Source organism: Vigna angularis, chromosome 1 (assembly GCF_016808095.1).
Source record: "Vigna angularis cultivar LongXiaoDou No.4 chromosome 1, ASM1680809v1, whole genome shotgun sequence".
Lineage (NCBI taxonomy): Eukaryota > Viridiplantae > Streptophyta > Magnoliopsida > Fabales > Fabaceae > Vigna > Vigna angularis.
The window spans coordinates 29025755-29044890 of record NC_068970.1 but is presented as its reverse complement, the minus strand read 5'-3'; the positions used below and the strand labels follow the sequence as shown (position 1 = coordinate 29044890).

Genomic DNA, 19136 nt, shown 5'->3' with positions numbered 1-19136 from the left:
TTAATATTAAAAAAATTATATAGTGATAATTGAAATATTTTATTTAAAAAATTAAAATTACTCTACTCAAACATAATATTTAAAAAATTATTGTAAAAGTAATTTAAATCCAATATATTTGAATTTCCTTAAAACAATAAAATTCCATATATTGAAGAGAAAAAAAAAACAGCTAAAACAAACATTTCGTTTAGGTGTATTGAAAATAAGGATTACTCCAAAAAGAGAACGATTACAATATTTTATTCAAAATCACGTTTAGGTGTATAGAAGCTAGAAAGAGAAAAAAAAGTGATAATATGTTTAGGTGTATAGAAGCTAGAACGATTACAATATTTTATTCAAAATCACATTTCTAAATTTACTTTCTCAAATAAGAGTAACAAAACATCTATACTAATATATTTCTTTAACATTTTTCCAACTTCCAATTATCGAAAAATATATTGATATTATAGCAATAAGAAGTAGTAACTAGGTCAGGTCTAATTGGGCTTCAAGCCCAAACTGAACTGTATAAAACAAAATAAAAAAGGGCGGACAAATGACGGCAGAAGAAGAAGAAAGATGGGCCGCGTGAGAACAAAGACAGTGAAGAAATCGTCACGACAAGTGATCGAGCGTTAGTATTCGAGGATGACGCTGGACTTTCACACGAACAAGAAGCTTCTAGAAGAAGTGGCGATCATCCCCTCAAAGAGACTCCGGAACAAGATCGCAGGCTTCTCCACTCATCTCATGAAGCGCATTCAGAAGGGCCCTGTTCGCGGCATCTCGCTCAAGCTGCAGGAGGAGGAGCGCGAGCGACGCATGGACTTCGTCCCCGACGTCTCCGCCATCAACACCGATCACATCGAGGTCGACAAGGAAACCCTCGAAATGCTTCACTCCCTCGGAATCAGCGACATCCCCGGCATTACCAAGGTCGATCCTGTCGCTGTTCAACCCAGCTTCCTCTTCACCAGGAGGTACTGATTCATCTGTCAGACCTTTTTTTCTCCCTCTATTTTCGCTTTTCATCTTCAATTTTGTTTAATGTTTTACCGTCTTGAATTTTACTATTTTTCTACGTAATCAATTTTTATTTAGCGTAAAAAAAAACTGCTGATCATCGGAATATTTATGTTTTACGAACGCTATGAACCCTAATTATTTTTCTTTTTCATCCCATATGCAAACCGTGGATTGACAATCCATTCAAACGTACGCTTTGATAAATTTCAATTGAATTTGGCGTCACACATTTTAGATTCTTTTACTATAGGTAAAACCAAACATTTAAAAAGTAACTCTCAATCTCTGCAAAGGAGTTTCTTTTTCATGTTTAGATCAATGATTAATATTAAGTATGCTTCATGTACAAATAAATTAATACATGAAACGGAAGTAGAGGTATGAGAAAATTTTCCTCCATAGACCCATTTTTGATGAAAAGAAATCTGCAAATGAATTTGGCTCTAACCTTATTTACAGAGGGAAGTTTTACCCTGCACCTCCAAGAGTTTTATCTTGCATCTCCAATTTTCAGAATTACCCATTAATGAAGTTAGTAAGAAGTAAATAATTTTTATCAAACTGCTATCTCTTTGTACCCTTTTATTTTCTCCTTTCTTATGGTTCTTGAAAAAGATTTGAGCAAAATTTTTCGTTGAGAAGTATGGTGGAGGTGCTTCAATGTTGGTGGTTGTCATTGAAGTTGAAAGAGTGACATTACAAAACTTTCATGTTTTAATTGAATTTTAAAATTTGACGAAGATTCAATTAGATATTGAACTCCTACGAGATATCAAAATTTAATTTGTTTTTCATTGGATATCAAAATCCGTTTTGTTTTTTTTTTATCGGATATCAAAATCCGTTTTGTTTTTTATTAGATATCAAAATCTTATTTGTTTTTTCTTTTATCTGATATCAAAATTTGATTTGTTTTTTTATCAAAATCTGATTTGTTTTTTATCGGATATCAAAATCTGATTTGTTTTTTCTATTGAATATCAAAATTCGATTTTTTTTTATCGGATATCAAAATTCGATTTGTTTCTTTATCGGATATCAAAATTTGATAGGGTTCACTATAATCTTCAATAAGATTACAACTGAGTATTTTCATCGCTCCTGGTATCCCTAGATGCAATTGTTATCTACTTGATACACATTGTCTAGTTGAGTTTCACTCACTCCTAGTTGCACAATATTTTTCACCACTCCTAGTATTTGATGAGTCCATATTTATGCCCTTATTGAGCATTTAATATTGGATTCTTAAATGGTTTTTGTACTTTAATAGAATATTTTAATTAAGATTTGCTATAATTGAGTGTTTATTTAGCATGAGATACAAAAACATGTTAAAAATAACTTTTTGGTTGCATAAATGTTCTTTAGATATTTTTATGTGTGTTAGTGTAGTTGAAGCTAAGTTGAGCTCATTGAGGTGTGGAAATAAATTGGTTAAAGTTTCATAACACCTTAAAGATAAATCCAAGAATAGTAAATAATCAAGACCACAAGGAGTCAATCCAAGCATAGCATGAAAAAGTGAAGAAATTTGGCTAAGCCAAGAAGAGGGAAGATGCAACAAAAATGAGATCTTGCGATTTTCTCTATTTTTTTCTACTGGAAGAACTTAGATAATTAATAAATGTTTATGATTAAAATAATTTGGGAAAAATATATCTTAAGATATTTTATTTGATATTGTTAAATAATTACCTTATTTAACTATATCAATAAATCAAAAGATAATATTTACCATATCTTTTTTAATATAGCATATATCTTCTCAAATATTTTTAGATCTCCATAACAATCAAATATATTTTGAAGATATTGAATTATATAGAAGATAATTGGAAAAGATTAAATTATCATAAAGAAGATTACAACAACAAAAAGCTAGAAACAAAGCCCAATCCAATTTCTATATAAAGAGACTTAGAAAAACACATTAAAGAGCTTAGGAACCCTTTGGGGGGTTCAAATTTTGTCCACCCTCTCTTTTTTCATGTTCTCCACCCTTATATTTTCATGTTATATGAACATTCCATGGAGTGTTAAGGCTTTGGGGTTGATTGTGCTGTAATTTCTTAACTGGATTCTGAGCTTAGATGAATAAATTTGTTAGTTCTTTTGATTCTTGTTGTGATTTATTTTTATCTATGTCTTTTGCTTCTTAATCAAGTAAAAGTAATGATTTTTAGATTATAGCAATTTAGCATGGTGTCAAATCTACATAACATATCAATCATATGAGCCAAGGGTTTATAATTTTAATTCAGAATTTACTTTGATTAAAGTTAGAAACTTTCATATGATTGAATGACTTTTTGCCAATAATTGATAATGTACTTTGATTAGTGGTAAAAACTTCAACAAGAATTAATCAAGAATGTACTTTGGTCAATTAACTTTTTACTTGATATAAAAGGTAAAAGAATAGACATGATTAGGTATAGTAATATTTAATTGAGAATGTACTTTGATTAAATTTACTATGATTAATATGATTAATCTACAAAGTTCTTGTTTATAGTTGAGAATGTACTTTGATTAAGAGTGAAAACGCTAACAAATTAATTGAGAATTTACATTGATTAATTTGAAAATCTAAGATAATAATTAAATGAACTATAATCTTTAGATAACCAATAATGAACCCTATTTTGAAAAAGTAGTGAAATAAACCTATTTTTTTTATCTTTTTAAATCTTTTTATAAATTTCTTTCTCTCTATGTTTTATTACTTAGTTCTTTAATCTTTTCTTTATCTTTATCTTCTTTATTATTTTACTAACCCTTTTATATAGCTTTTATAAGAACTAATTTGTTAAGAATAAATTATGTGTTCGTTGGGAGACGACTTAGAGTTGAATTAAGTTGATCACATCAACGACAACGTTATTAGTATCCCTAGACGTGATCAATGTCACATCAATCTCCACAAGTCTGACACCTACCAATCAAAACCTCTTCATTGCTACGTTTTTCGAGACTGTAGGGCTACTATACTTATAGGATGAGACGGTCAAAGGAATACAAATTTTCATTGCACATACAACCAAACTGAGACTGACATCATTGTAGCAACATAAAGACTCAAACGTATATCATGTTAAGTCTAGGAGGTTAGTATACTATACATGTTTGAGTACATCTCGACTACCTGGGCTAAGATGTACTCAACTTAAGTATACCCAACAAGAGCGACATCATATCGGCCAGATCATTAATAGTGAAAATTTTTGATTAAGTTAATCCAATGGCTAAAGCATATTGCATAGTGACAAAATTAATCAAAGTAATTAACCACGTGGATCAAGCTCATTCAGGTAAAAGCACTTAAACAAGGTATAAATAGCACGAGATAAATTAATTATGTTACATTTTACAACACTTAATATTATCTGAAACACTTGGTTGACTTGAACGTCGGAGTATCTCCTACAAACACACGTCATTCGACTTTAGAGAGACAAGAACCTAGGACATCTCAACGCGAAAATGTAAGTTTAAAGTATGCAATACACGTGAAGAGTTTTTTTTGTAAAGATCTTCATAAAATATATTTGTCCTTACAAAAACATCTTTGAAAGTTATTGTCAAAATCCAATTTTTTCCAGATAAATTAAATTCATCATAAAATAAATAAATAAATAAATAAATAATCATAATTATTTTATCGATATTAATGAAAATAACTTTTGTACATTGTTGATCATATTTTTTTTCTGACTTTTCAATTAAAATATTTACTCTATTTACACTTGTTAAAAATAATTCTAAGCAAAATATTTTCAATGTTGTGTTTGTATAACATAAACTTTCTTGTTGTTGATAATGAGTAAATAGATTAGAACATCTCAAGAGTTCTTTTATAGATATAGTTTTTTTTTACTAATAAAATATAATATAAGAATGACTTGAGTCTGGGTCATGTAATAAAATACTCACATGTTCATTTATATAAAAATACTTATTTTTCTATCAGAAAAAAACAATACATTTGTTCAATACGCACTACCTTCATTTTTTTCCTTGTCTATAAAGTAAATGAATCACTAATTGTCGAGATGAAAAGAAAATACATAAACAAGAGCTATAAAGGTAAGGAAGAAGATAGTATAAATAACTTCATACTCTTATTTATTTTTAAATGAAATTTAAAATTTTATAAATTAAAATAATTAAAGTTTTCTTTTAGATTTATAATCTTGTTTAAAACATTTATAAAATATTTTTGTTTTAAAATGTTTCAAATTATTTTATAAAAATAATTACTCAATAATTTTCATCCATATCAGATTTCTCAATGGTTTCTCAATTGTGTGGGACTGCCAGTATTAATAACCGCTGTCTCCGCAATAATTTCAAAGCAAGGCATCGGAAAACAATTTCAGCGATCGATACTATTTTTTGTTTTCTCTCTGACGACGACTTCATAATTCAGTGGGCAATTTAGCATTATTCTCTCCTTTTAAGTTTTCGGCGTGATAATTAAATCAATATTTGTATATGAAATTCCATGTTGTTAAATTGGTAAAAGCAATGGTTTATAATTTATCGGCTTTAACTATAGCCAATTGCATTGAAAATGTATTTGCTACATATACTCTATTAGATTACAAATTAACATTTTAACGAAATATTTATTTGTAATCAATACAAAATTCCACAGTATTCAGCGATAGTATAATATTCATAACTGTCTAAGTCTATCAATATTCAAATTCCATAAGGTTCAATGTATTAACATCCTATAAGCTAAGTCATTACTCTCAAAAAAAAGTATTCTTTTGTTTTTACCATAACAGTCGATAAAATAATATTTTGATCGATAAAGATAAATAATCATATAGTCATCAAATTATCAAGAATCAAAATGTCTACATTTTATTCAAACTTCAGACGATGCAAGATAAAAAGTTTCATCAGTCCGATACAAATTCTTTAATTAATTTGTAAGATTTGTTGAAATTAAACTAAACTATCAACTATAATAACTGTCTTATGACAGTTAGTTTTCTTACTTCTCTGCTACATATATTGTTCATACATTTTTCTTTCGGATAATGAGAAAACTACCTTGCTTTCTCTCTCTTTCTATCATATACTTTTCCTTTACTCTCTTTTTGAATAATTCTATTAAGTACGTTGGGCTAACAGTGGTATCTAGAGCACTTAGGTTCCGAAACCTGGTGAAGAGTTGCGAAGCACAAAACACATCAAGAAGAAAGTCCTGTGAGAGTAATGGCTGGAATGGTCACAACAATCTGCCCGTATTTGATGGCAAAGGTTATGATGATTGGTGCATCAAGATGGATGCAATTCTTGGCTTCCAAGAAGTGGATGAGATAGTAAAAAAAGGTTTCAAAGAACCTTCGAAGGGTGATTCAGAAGAGATGAAGAAATTGTACAAGGAGAACAGGCGGCTTGACTGCAAAGCAAGAATATTGTTACATCAGTGTATCTCTGCTGCAATCTTCCAGAAAGTTTCAAAAGTTATCACGGCCAAGGAGGTTTGGGACATTTTGCAAGAAAGTTATGGTAACTCTGGAAAAGTGAAGAAGATCATATTGCAATCTTTACAAAGGCAATATGAACTACTGTGCATGGGGGAGCAGGAAACAATTGTGGAGTACATTGGAAGAATCCAAGTTGTGGTGAATGCGATGAGAGCCTGTGACAAAATCGTGAAAGACAGGAAAATTGTTGAGAAGATACTCAGAATGTTAACTCCTCAATATGACCATATAGTCGTGGCCATAGAAGAATGCAAGGATCTTGAGACTATAAGGGTGGAAGAGTTACAGAATTCTCTAGAAGCACATCAACAGAGACTGATTGAAAGGAAGAATGTGGAAAAAGGCATAAGTTAAGGCACAAATCAAGCCTTGCAAGCCAGGAATGATCAAAAGTTTAAAGGTCGTGGAGTTGGAAGGGGTAGAGGATAGTCACGAGGCAGACGAATTGGAGGCAGAAATAAAAACTCCTCTGAACAATTTGTTGAAGATAATGGCAGCGAGTAAAGAGAGGGAAACAAGAGAGGTGGAAGACAGTCAAGAGGTAGAGGCAGAAAGAGTTATGATAAAAGGAACATTCAATGCTACACGTGCAACAAATATGGGCACTATTCTACAGAGTGCTAGCACAATGAAACTACGAAGAAAAGTAAGAATGATGAAGTGACGAATCTTGCACAAGACATATGCGATTCAGAATTTGATCATGTGTTATTAATGAGCACGATGGAGCATGTTGAAGACGAATTGCGCTGGAAATTAACACAGGACATGTGTGGTGAAGAATTGAATTATATGCTGGACAGGTGTGACCGTGAAATAGACCACGCGTTACTGTCAAACGCAACGAGCCATGCAGAGGAGGATTCGTGTTGGTACTTGGAAACAGGATGTTCAAACCATATGACGGGCAAGAGAGAATGGCTGATAGATCTGGACACGAGCATTAAATGCAGTGTGAGATTCGCAGATAACAGTGTGATCATGGCTGAAGGAGCTGGCAAGGTCTTGATCACTCGCAAGGATGAGAGATCTGCTTACATGTATAATGTGTGTCCCAACAGTGAAGAGTAATTTGTTGAGTCTGGGACAACTTCTGGAGAAAGGTTACATAATGACAATCACCTGCAGATTTTTGGGTCTATGTGCTGCAAACACATTCCAAATGAGAGAAGCAAGAAGCTGGATGATAAAAGTGAAACCTTCATGCTTATTGGCTACCATCCAACAGGTGCTTATAGGTTGTTCAGTCCAAAGAAGAAACAAGTTATTATCAATAGAGATGTGATAGTAGATGAAGGTGCTACGTTTGATTGGAAGAAGGCTCAGGCATACGAGAAACCAGGATCAGTGCCTAGCTGGTTGGAAGACAGAAATTCTGGTGTTGAGCAGGCTGCTACTAATGATGAAGCCAATAGTAGAAGACTTGAAAGAGTAAGATTTCCCTCTATAAGACTAACAGACCACGAGGTGTTTGCAGATAGTGATATAGTAGATTTTGGTGATCTTGTCCACCTTGCTTTCTTGGCTTATGCATAAACTCTTACTTGGAGGCAAGAAATTGATGTAAAGGAGTGGAAAGAAGCGATGATGGAGGAGCTGAAGGAAATTGAGAAGAACAGATCCTGGGAGATGGTAGAGCTACGTCAACACAAACAACCCATTGAGGTAAAGTGGGTGTTTAAAACCAAGTACAAACCGAATGGAGGCATACCAAAGCTTAAAGCTAGACTAGTTGCAAAGGGTTTTTTGCAGAAACCTGGAATTGACTTCAGAGATGTCTTTGCACCAGTTGCAAGACTTGAGACAGTGAGATTAGTGGTTCTTGTGGCCAGTTTTAAGAGTTGGAAAATTTGTCAACTGGATGTGAAATCAGCGTTCTTAAATGGTCCACTAGAAGAGGAGGTCTATGTGAGACAACCCCTTGGATTTGATAAGAAAGGTGAAGAACATAAGGTATACAGGGTAAACAAAGCCTTAAATGGGCTTAGACAGGCACATCCAGAGGTGTCATTTGAGCCCCTGGCCCATGGGTTGACCCTAACCCCTTCTAAAATCAAGCCCCAATTTTTTAGCCCACTTAATAGGGAGCTTTTCAAAAGCCCCAACCCCTAAAGCCCCACATAAAGTGGGCTGGGGTAGGGTTAGGATGGGGCTAGCCCCCAATCTAAATTAATTCACTTTTAATGTTTTTTTAGTTATTTCTTTTATTTACTTTACAAGTTCAATAATTTCCAAAATTTACATGATATTTAATATCTTTTTAATTAAATATAAATGTATAAATATTGATTTTATAAAAAATTATTTAAAATAATTTTTTAATTATAAGTAAATTTTAAATATATAATTTTATTATTTTGGAAAGTTAAAAAAGAAAATTTTTATTATTATTTTAATTTAAAAGAAAATGAAAAAAAAATTTCAAAAAAGAAATTATAAAAGTAACACAGTTGAAAATTCCATTTTTCAATAATCGAATTCTGATATCTATATAAATATTTGAAATATTAATTATGGATAGATTTTAAATTCAAATCTATTGATTGGATGAATTTTTAATATCGGTGTAAAATTTTTATTTTTTATAGTTTGTCATATAAAATTCTTTTGTTGAATGTTTTGTATAGATATATATATATATTAAAAAATTAAACCACAAACTTTATAAAGTTTAAAATTAATTTAACATAATAAAAGAACTAACTTCTTAGTGAAAATCCTTGTTAGGCAAAATTGTTATAAATATCATATATGTTAGTATACAATATCTAGATGTAATCCTAGTGGTTTTAAAATCTAATTTTTTTTCTAACCTTTTAGATTAAATTAATATTTTAAAATTAGACTTTTCTTTATCCAACAAAGATCGATTTTATTGAATTATTTATCATAATTGAGCCGATTGTAATAAAAAATAATTAAATAATAGATACAATATTTTTAAATAAATATATGTTATAATTTATAATACTAAAATTAAAATTATTATTGTATTTAATTATTAACATATAAAATAAATAAAAATTATAATAATTATAATAATAAATAAATTACATCAATCTCTTAATAAGAAACTAATAAAAAAGACAAATGAATATAATATAAAATATATGAAAAAGACATAAAAATATATAAATTGATGTAAATGACTAAATTATACGTTTCATAAATTTTTTTTAAAAGAATTATATAACTTTATAAATAGTAAATATTAATTTTATTAAATTTGGAAAATTAAAAAAGTTAAAAAGTTATTAAGACAAAATTTTAACATGTTCATACCAATTAAAAATAAGGTAATTTTGATCACAAATCTTAATCGAATGATATTGATTTAAACTAGTGACAAAATAGATTACCATCTATAAATAAATTCGTTAGTTCATCAAAATTTTACAAATTAAATTAAATTTTTTAACTTTTAAACCTATTTTATGTGGATATTCTAAACCGTCAAATTTACAAACCAAAATTAAGAAACCAAAATTAAGATGAAAAAATTATCAAAACAAAATTTGAAAATTAAGGAATAATTGTATAAAAGCATTATTATTAAACTAATTAATATAGAAACAGTTATGAAGTAGAAAATTAATTTTATTGTTAAAAAAATATAATTACACATGAATCAATTATGGTTATAAGTTATTACTAACAAAAATAAAATGAAAGCTGGATAAAAAATACACATGATTTGTGATTACTTGTATGATGATATTATGTTTCTAGATGTTAAATTTTGTAAAAAGGAAAGCCCATGGGCTGGCCCTGGCCTATAGGACTTTAGGGGTTTTTAGCCCTATGGGCTTTTTTAATAAAGAGTTTTTTTTGGCCCTGTGGGCTTTTTTGGCCCCAACCCACATGGGCTAGGGTCAAATCTTATTAAAGGGGCTCGTTTGACAGCTTTAGGCACATCGGGCCTGAAACAACCACATCAATGCATTGCTTCTCAAACTGGGATTCCAGAAATGTTCTGTGGAGTTTGGAGTGTATGTGAAGTTAGTTGGACAGCAATGTACTTTGTTGATATGCTTGTATATAGATGATCTTCTTGTGACTGAAAACTCTGAAGGTGAAATTGAAGAGTTCAAGAGGAGAATGAAAGAAGAGTATGATATGACTGATCTCGGCAACCTGAGTTACTTTCTGGGGCTGGAGTTTATGCAGACAGTGAATGGAATGTACCTTCATCAAAGAAGATACATTAACGAGGTTTTGAAAAGATTAAACAAGAAAAATTGTAACAGCACCTCAATTCCAGTCACGGCTAATATGAAACTATCTAACCATGAAAATGAGAGAAAGGTGGATGCAACTTTATTTAAGCAAATAGTAGGATCACTCAGGTACATTTGTAATAGCAGACCTGACATTAGTTATGGAGTTGGGCTGGTGAGTATATTCATGAGTGATCCAAGGCAGTCTCACCTTGCAACTGCCAAACACATCTTGCGCTACTTAAAAGGGACAACAGGCTTCGGTCTTTTCTTCCCTAAGAAATTTGACAGCATAAATGGACTATTGGAGGCATGGTGTGATTCAGATTGGTGTGGTGACAATGTAGATAGAAAGAGCACGTACGGTTACTTGTTCAAGTACTTGGGAGCACCAATTTCTTGGTGTTCTAAGAAGCAGAACGTGGTTGCTTTTTCCTCATGTGAAGCTGAGTATAATATTGCCTCTGCAGAAACAGCATGTCAATGTGTGTGCTTGGAGACAATCCTTGATGAATTGAAGCTTGAGTATAGAAAACCAGTGAAACTTTTAGTAAACAATAAATCTGCTATTAGTTTGTCAAAGAACATAGTTTTCCATTGAAGGAGCAAGCACATAGAAACTAAGTTTTCCTTCTTGAGAGATCAAGTCAACAAAGGGAGATTGGAGTTGATAGATTGCTCTACAGAAGAGCAAACTGCTGATATTTTTACCAAAGCTTTGAGACAAAATAGATTTGTAATGTTGAGGGAATCACTGGGTGTTAAATCCTTATAGAATTTAGTTTAAGAGGGGTGTGTTGATATTAAACTAAACTCTCAACTGTAATAATTGTCTTATGACAATTAGTTTTCTTACTTCTCTACTACATATATTGTTCATACATTTTTTCTTTCGGTTAATGAGAAAACTACCTCGCTTTCTCTTTCTTTCTTTCATATACTTTTCCTTTACTCTCCTTCTGAATAATTATATTAAGTACGTTGGGCTAACATGATTGTCTGCATATAATTGACTTACAAATCTCAATTAAAATTATGATATAACAGGCAAACCTTATCTTATATGAATGTAGGTTGAATTTGGTGTTGTCAAAATGATGTTTCCATGACAAAGGTATTGTAAAGATGGTTTTAGTACTACGAAAGAAATTTTAGAGAGAACATTGTCTATTTTTTAACAACGTTGCGTATTATAGATACAGGTTCAAGTGTGAAGGTTTCAATGCTATAAGATAAAAAGTGCATAAATGTCATTTTAAATAGATTAAAATATAGGTTTTCTATACTATGGAACTAGTAAGTATTGAATTTTCTATATCAGTTATAGAAAATTTTCTTTTTATATGAGTTAAAGTCACAATCAATATAAAAAAACAACCTTATAAAAATAATTACAGTACATTGATCTAGCCCACGATTTATAAAGTTACTTTTAAAAAAAACTCCAATGTTTGCCTAACAACCCTTAGTAAAGAGTAATAAAAAATTAAAAATGTTGACATAGTATAACGATCCAAATCAGGGGGAAACACAATTTATCAAAAACTTTTCCAAAACGCATACTGAAGACTAAGTTATCAAAATAAAACATATGATACTTTTATTAAAGTTTAACATTTAAAACTTTAAAATAAATGAGTTATCTGTTCAACTGGAAAATAATCAAAATACCTATAAAATTCTTATTTAAGGTCTCCACTGCAAATTTACGCATTACATTGCTCCATTTTCATTTGTTACATCATTTATTCTCATATAACATCCCGCATTATACGATCATAGCATTCACATGCACAAACACAAACAACAGGGTGAGCTAACTAAAACAAACATACACATAATCCACAGAATGTTAACCTTTTTGCCTAGAGCCCAGCCGACATGAAATCAACCCTAGATTCTTGTGCCACAAAGCTAGATCTACTTCCTCAAGCTAAACTTATAACCCAAAGAAAAAGAAGCTTTTATTTGAACTTCATCATCATCTTATTAAATAAAAAGAAGTTTTTATTCTTCTTCCTTTGAACTTCATGAACTTATTAAATTTTTTTAACGAGGAGACTCATTTCTTCATTATCTTCAGAGTCATCTTCTTTAACATTTTTATTGAATTCTACTTTGAACGTCATGTTCTTTTTCTTTCCTTTTTCTTCATCCTCGTTCAGTCTTCCGAGATCTAGTTCATGTTCTCTCAACTTACCGAACAATGCAGCCATTGACATAGTGTTGAGATTTTGTGACTCATTGATTGCAGTCACCTTTGGTTGCCAAGACTTGTCCAAAGATTTAAGAATTTTTATATTAAATTCATCAATTTCAAAGGACTTAGCTAACCTAATGAGATGATTCACTATATGCGTGAAGCGCTTCTGGACATCTATAATTGTTTCCCCTTGCTTCATGTGTAATATCTCATACTCTTGGATTAGAGTATTTCTTCTAGCTCTTTTAACATCATCAGTTCCTTTATGGGTGACTCTCAGCATCTCCCACATTTCTTCAGCATTTCTAAAGGTTGAGATCTTGTAAAACTCATCAACAATTAGAGTAGGTGATATAATATTACGAGCCTTAACATCATGTTGGGATCTTCTTCTATCTTTAGCATTCCATTGTTCTCGAGGTTTGGGTTCCTGCAAATTTTTAATAAATATAGTATGAACAAAAGGACCATTTGTGACAGTTTCCCAAATCTCACTATCAATAGATTCCATGAAAATTTGTTTTCTCACTTTCCAAATAGCATAGTTTTCTCTAGTAAAAAATGGAGGTCTATTGATAAAGGCACCCTCAGCAAAGGTTTGATATTGCTCTGTCATTTTGAATGACTATCAAAGCAAGCTTTGATACCAATTGTCAAAGTGGTGCAACGGAATGGTTAACACATTCAACAAACCAAGAGGGTGATGAATTAGTTTTTTTTATCGCAAATCGTTCTTTTAATAATTTTCTCACGTAAATATAAATTCCTTAACACAATTTAAACAAATTTAAATAGTAAGGAAGAGAGAAAATTGCATAGGTAATTTTTATACTAGTTTGGATCATAGAGATCCTACATCTAGTTGTTAATCTCAACCGAGAATTAATGCTTCACTAGCACAAACCACAAATTGTTACAATCACAAAGAAAATAAACAAGTTGAAGGATAGAACACCTCTCTTGTTACCCCAAGAAATGAAACTCACTTATTCTCTAACCCACAAGGGATGAACACCTCCTCCGAATGCTTCATGAAGGATGACCACCTCCGTTGAATCTTCACAAAGGATGAACACCTCCTTTGAATCTTCACAAAGGATGACAGTCTTTCAACTCAGCAACAACAACACTTAATCACATTCCTAGTGAAAGTTCTAGCTCTATGCCAACACGTCAAGTTCTCAAAGCCACAGCACAAGGGTTACACAAACCCTAAAACACTTATCACCGCACACTATAGATAAGAATTTCGAAATACACTTATTTCGTATGTTGTATATTAAAATGAGAGTCTCAATCAAATTTATAGATATCTCACTCAAGGTTACCTCCAAAAATTCATTGTCAGTTGTTTAGCATGTAATAATCGATTATCTAGATATGGTAATCGATTATGACTTAATGAATCCACAACGGTTAAAAACTTGCTTGAAAAATCTCATAATTGTTTGAGATAATCAATTATGGCAAGTCATAATTGATTATTGATAATCGATTATCATAAGTGGTAATCGATTATCTTGAGTATAAAATGAGGTTTTCTAATTCAAAATGATTTTTAACGCAACCTAAGGCAAACAATACACAGAATCAAATATAAACCACATCTTATGCATCAATCTACTAAATTACAAAAACTTTAATAAAAAAACAAGTCCTCATGAAAATCTTCCTACAATAAGAACACTTGAGACTTGACTTTGAGACATCATCAAAATTTCTACTCTTCAGCTTTATGCTAACAATATATTTTACTCAAAAATTGTTTAAAGAAGTAGATGTCTTGCAATCATATCGTTTAAGGAAAGCCACTAAGCACTATCAAAAGTAGATAAATGTTTTATCAATAGAGTGTCTAAGAAGAAAGCAAAAAAGATAGACATCTCATCAGAAGAAATATTACTTATACTAGTGCTAAAAAATAGAGAACTCCTAACGAAGTAACCAAACATCATTGCATCTAAACTAAAACGACATATATGCGTGATCAAAAGATAAAGTGTCTCAAATCTAACTTTACATGATAGTACATGAAAAGCTTTATAAGACAAGCATCCAATACATTGTCTAATGTATGACTACTAAACATTATAGCCTTTGAAGAAGCAACTAAGGTTTTATCTTATGATTATACATGTTTTACCGAATGATACATTTATTAATGACATGACAAATGACAAATTGTTTTGTATACGATATATAGTCTAATGCTTATAAACCTTCAAAATATTTAATGCAATACGAAAAAATGTGTTTGTGCTTGTATGCTTCGTTCTCTTGATCTGTACAAGAAACAACAACACTAAGCTTTATCAAGAAGCTCTACACAAAGGACAAAAAGACATAGGGAAATAAGAATGTCTCTTCAAAGCCTCTAGCCTAGAAGAATCGTACAAGTTATTTACGTGAAAAACCATGTTGCACTATAACATAGACCTAAGTCTGATCAAGCTACCAAAAAAGGATATGAAGCCTATCTTGAAATTAAATCTTTTTTCCAACAATCTTCTCTCAAGAAAGCCTATATAAAGAAGACCTTCTAAAGAGAGGAGGTTGTTGGAGAAGAGAGAAGAGGTGAAAAATATAAGAGAGAAAAAGAGAGAGAAAAGAGAGAACATGTACAAGAAAAATCATTAAATATCAGCTCTACTCTACCTCAATGCTTATATCGTATGATGCTCTTCAACCTAAGAGAAATGATGAAAGCAAGCTCAAGAAAGAGAAAATATGAAAAACAAGAGTGATAAGAAAATGTGAAGAGAAAATGAAAAAGGATTGTCATCACGTATCTATCTTGCTTGTTATTCTATCTTCAAGCCTACAACGTATGAAGATTTCAAAAAGAAAGGAAGAGAAGAAAAGTAAAGAATAAAAGAGACGAAGAAAGAGAAAAACAAAGAGTTCTTCTTGAATATCTACTTTGTCTCTGAGCTTACAGCGTTTGATGCTCAATCAATAGAGAGAAGAGATGTAACAAGAGAGCAAATAGAAAACAATTGCTTTGCTCCAAGCTTACATCGTCAAAAGCTTTCATCCATAGAGAAAGAGAGAGTAATTACAAAAATTTAGGAATATGTTGTATTGATTAAATATCCTCTCTCCAATATTTATTTTCATCTTGTAATCAAACACTTGTTGTGAACCAAGAGGTTTATAATACTCAAATTAGTCAGGTTAAGTTCAAAGATTAAAATCATTAAGGGTAAGCCTAAGATGTCACCCTAAACAAAGTTGGTCATTTAAAGCTTGGTCAACTCACAATTCACCTACATATGAAAGTCAGCTTCACCTTAACGAAATGGATGAGTCATCGCCACAATAAAAAAAAATTCTCCTTTTTCCAATAACTTAGATGAAACTTGGTCAAGAAAGTCCTCTAAACACATATGTTGCACACGTCAAAACTTCCAAACTAAGAAAGAGGCTCTAAACTTCCTAATTAAAGCTCTACAATTTTAACTAATAAATAGGTATTCAATGCATATAGCCATTTTGGTCATGCTTTATGAAATTATTATTCACCATCCTTACCAATATGCTCAATCACAATATTCATATTCTCCTAAATTCATATAAGGAGCTCGAACAAAAAAGTACTGCATACTAAATCAATTCTCATACTTTCACTTATGTCTTGAACATATTCAAAAATGCTCTTACTTACTTAAGCATCAAAGAGTCTCTTGTAAATGGATATTCCCTTGTCTGAACCAACCTACATGACAAAAGCATCCTTAGAATTCCGCCACATGTCTCATCATACCCAGAATCCAAATCCGTTAAGAACATCATGAAATATCTTATAGTATTCATATGTAAGAGTTTTGTTTTAAACATTAGAAAAAAAAAATATCAACAAATTTAAGACAAAAGTAGATGAACTAATCATCTTTAAGTTATTCCTCAAATAATCATTCATATAAAAAAACATAGCAAAAGTTTTTAAAATAGAAAAATTTACTCATGTTGTATTTGATGAATTTAACCACCAAATAGAAGTGTTACAAAAGAAAAATGCAATGATTTGTTGGAGAGAAAAAAATGATAATTGTGAGAATCAAACTTTGATTAGATCAAACACTTAGGGATTAAATTATAGTTGTGTTGTTGTTGAATTGATATTTGACTTGTTTGGTAATGTGGACTCTAATTATATGAAGTATTATTAATGGAAAATATTTTCTCTTAATGATAGATTTGTTTGAATTGAGTTATATATGTTGAATTATTTTGATATTATAGTCGAATTTCTCACTTTGTTTATTAGTTGAATAATTTGGTAATGGTTTAAATTCGACTCGAATTGAGTTTAAAATTTTGATGTTGATAACAGCTATATCGTTCGGTTCTACTATCAGCACCGTTCGGTATTCCGATCGATCTCACTATCATGTGTCGTTCAGTATACCGTTCGGTCTTACTGACCAGTACTGCTCGGTATACCGTTGGGCCTGTTCTTATTGCTCTTCTATTTCTAATTTCTTTCTTATATATATCTTCTCTTGTATCTTTTTAGACAATCAATAATATTTCATATCTTTCTATGCCTACTTCTCTCTGGCTTCTCCCTTCTGTTTTCCTTCTTCATAGCTTTTCTTTTTTGTCTATGTATTGAAGAGAAAACATTAAAAAATAAAAAGAAAATTTATCCTAGTTTAATTTTGAAAGATAAACAAAAATTGATAGGTGATTTTGATACATGTTACCAACAAGATTATTTTGATTTAATTGAAGTTATACTCGTATATTTTGAATATTTTAAAAACTGCAGCAATTTCTCTTGTGAATAAGTTGAGAATCATCATGAAGACATCATTTATCTTTATTTTAAAATATTTTAATTTAATTTAAAAATGATGTATAACTCGATAAAATTAACTCTATAAAGAAAAATAAAAGAGATTATCGTGAATGAATTTTTTTTCTTTTTAAAATAAAAAGTATTTACTTCTATTTACTTCCTTTCTACTTTCTTTTAATAAGATTATATTAGTGTTGTATTTTAAAATAAAAAGTTATTATTTATGAAGAATGAGAATAAAATGTAGTGAAAATGAAATATTTTAAATTATGAAAAATGACTATACGTTAACATAAATTACAATGTTTACTAATTTGGTATAAGAATTTATGTGGATGAAGTATGTGAAATGAGATTTTAAAAGAATATTGAGAAATATGTGAAAATTTATGTTATTTAACTTTTACTATTGCAATATATTTTATTAACTAAATGTTGCAGCTTTTTTAAATAAATCTAATTATTTCAAAATATCAATCCTGCGTCCTAACGAAAAAAATCCTTATTATAAAAAAGTTATATTTCTGTGGGATGTATGGTTCCACTTTTTTATTAAAAGTATAATTTGATATCACCAAAAAAAGTCAGATTAATTTTTTATTACATAATATTTTTACCAATTTCTTTGTAACAAATGAATATTATATCCTAATGAATTGGTTAATTATATATTCTATTATAATTAAATATTTACGTTTACAATCGTATATATGCATTAGTAAATAATTTACACTTGCACACGCGCGGATATATATATATATATATATATATATATATATATATATGAACTATTTTTTATCAAAAAATTAAAGTTAAAATATAAAGGTAAAGATAAAATTTATTATTTAACAAAAATAAAACAATGAAATATATATTTGTGTAAATATTAAAATATACACAAAAGTTATAACAAGAAAAAATCTTTTTATATATTTTCTTTCTTTGACAATTATTTTACTATTTTAATTTAATATTTTTTTATCCAAAGCTAATAAAATAACAATGGACATTAACAAAAAAACTCTTTATCCATCGATAAATTCTAAGGAGAAAATTAAATCGCCAAAAAAATTAAATATTAACTAATTCTCTTAGATATTCTTTTAATCAACTTTGGGTTATTTTTCTGGTTTGTTTTATCGCTAAACATATCTAATGTAGTAAATTGTAATAACTCAGGCATTAGATATATTTACATAAATAATCAGTAAATTAGTGTGTTCGTTGCCCTTTCTTATATAATCCTAAAACTGTTTTGGGCTCATTTGTTGGGTTTAAGAAGCCCGATATAGAAAGGCTTTCATGCTGTGTGGCCTGGTAGCACTTTATATGAATTTCTTGGAAGCTTCTCCATGCACCTCTACCAATATCTTTCTGTACCTCCCCATTTTAAC

At 30.2% G+C, this 19136-nt stretch overlaps 1 protein-coding gene across 1 annotated transcript; it reads left to right on the top strand.

Annotated features, from left to right (window-relative positions):
- Positions 1–535: 535 nt before the first annotated feature.
- LOC108318847 (40S ribosomal protein S17-4-like) lies at positions 536–1165 on the top strand. Its single transcript, XM_052879959.1, has one exon. The coding sequence runs from the start codon at positions 637–639 to the stop codon at positions 973–975; it is 339 nt and encodes a 112-aa protein (XP_052735919.1). The 5' UTR covers positions 536–636; the 3' UTR covers positions 976–1165.
- The last annotated feature ends 17971 nt before the right edge of the window (positions 1166–19136 follow it).

Bases quoted from the DNA above. Each gene is read 5' to 3' on its own strand.
- LOC108318847 (XM_052879959.1), top strand. From the start codon at position 637: ATGACGCTGGACTTTCACACGAACAAGAAGCTTCTAGAAGAAGTGGCG.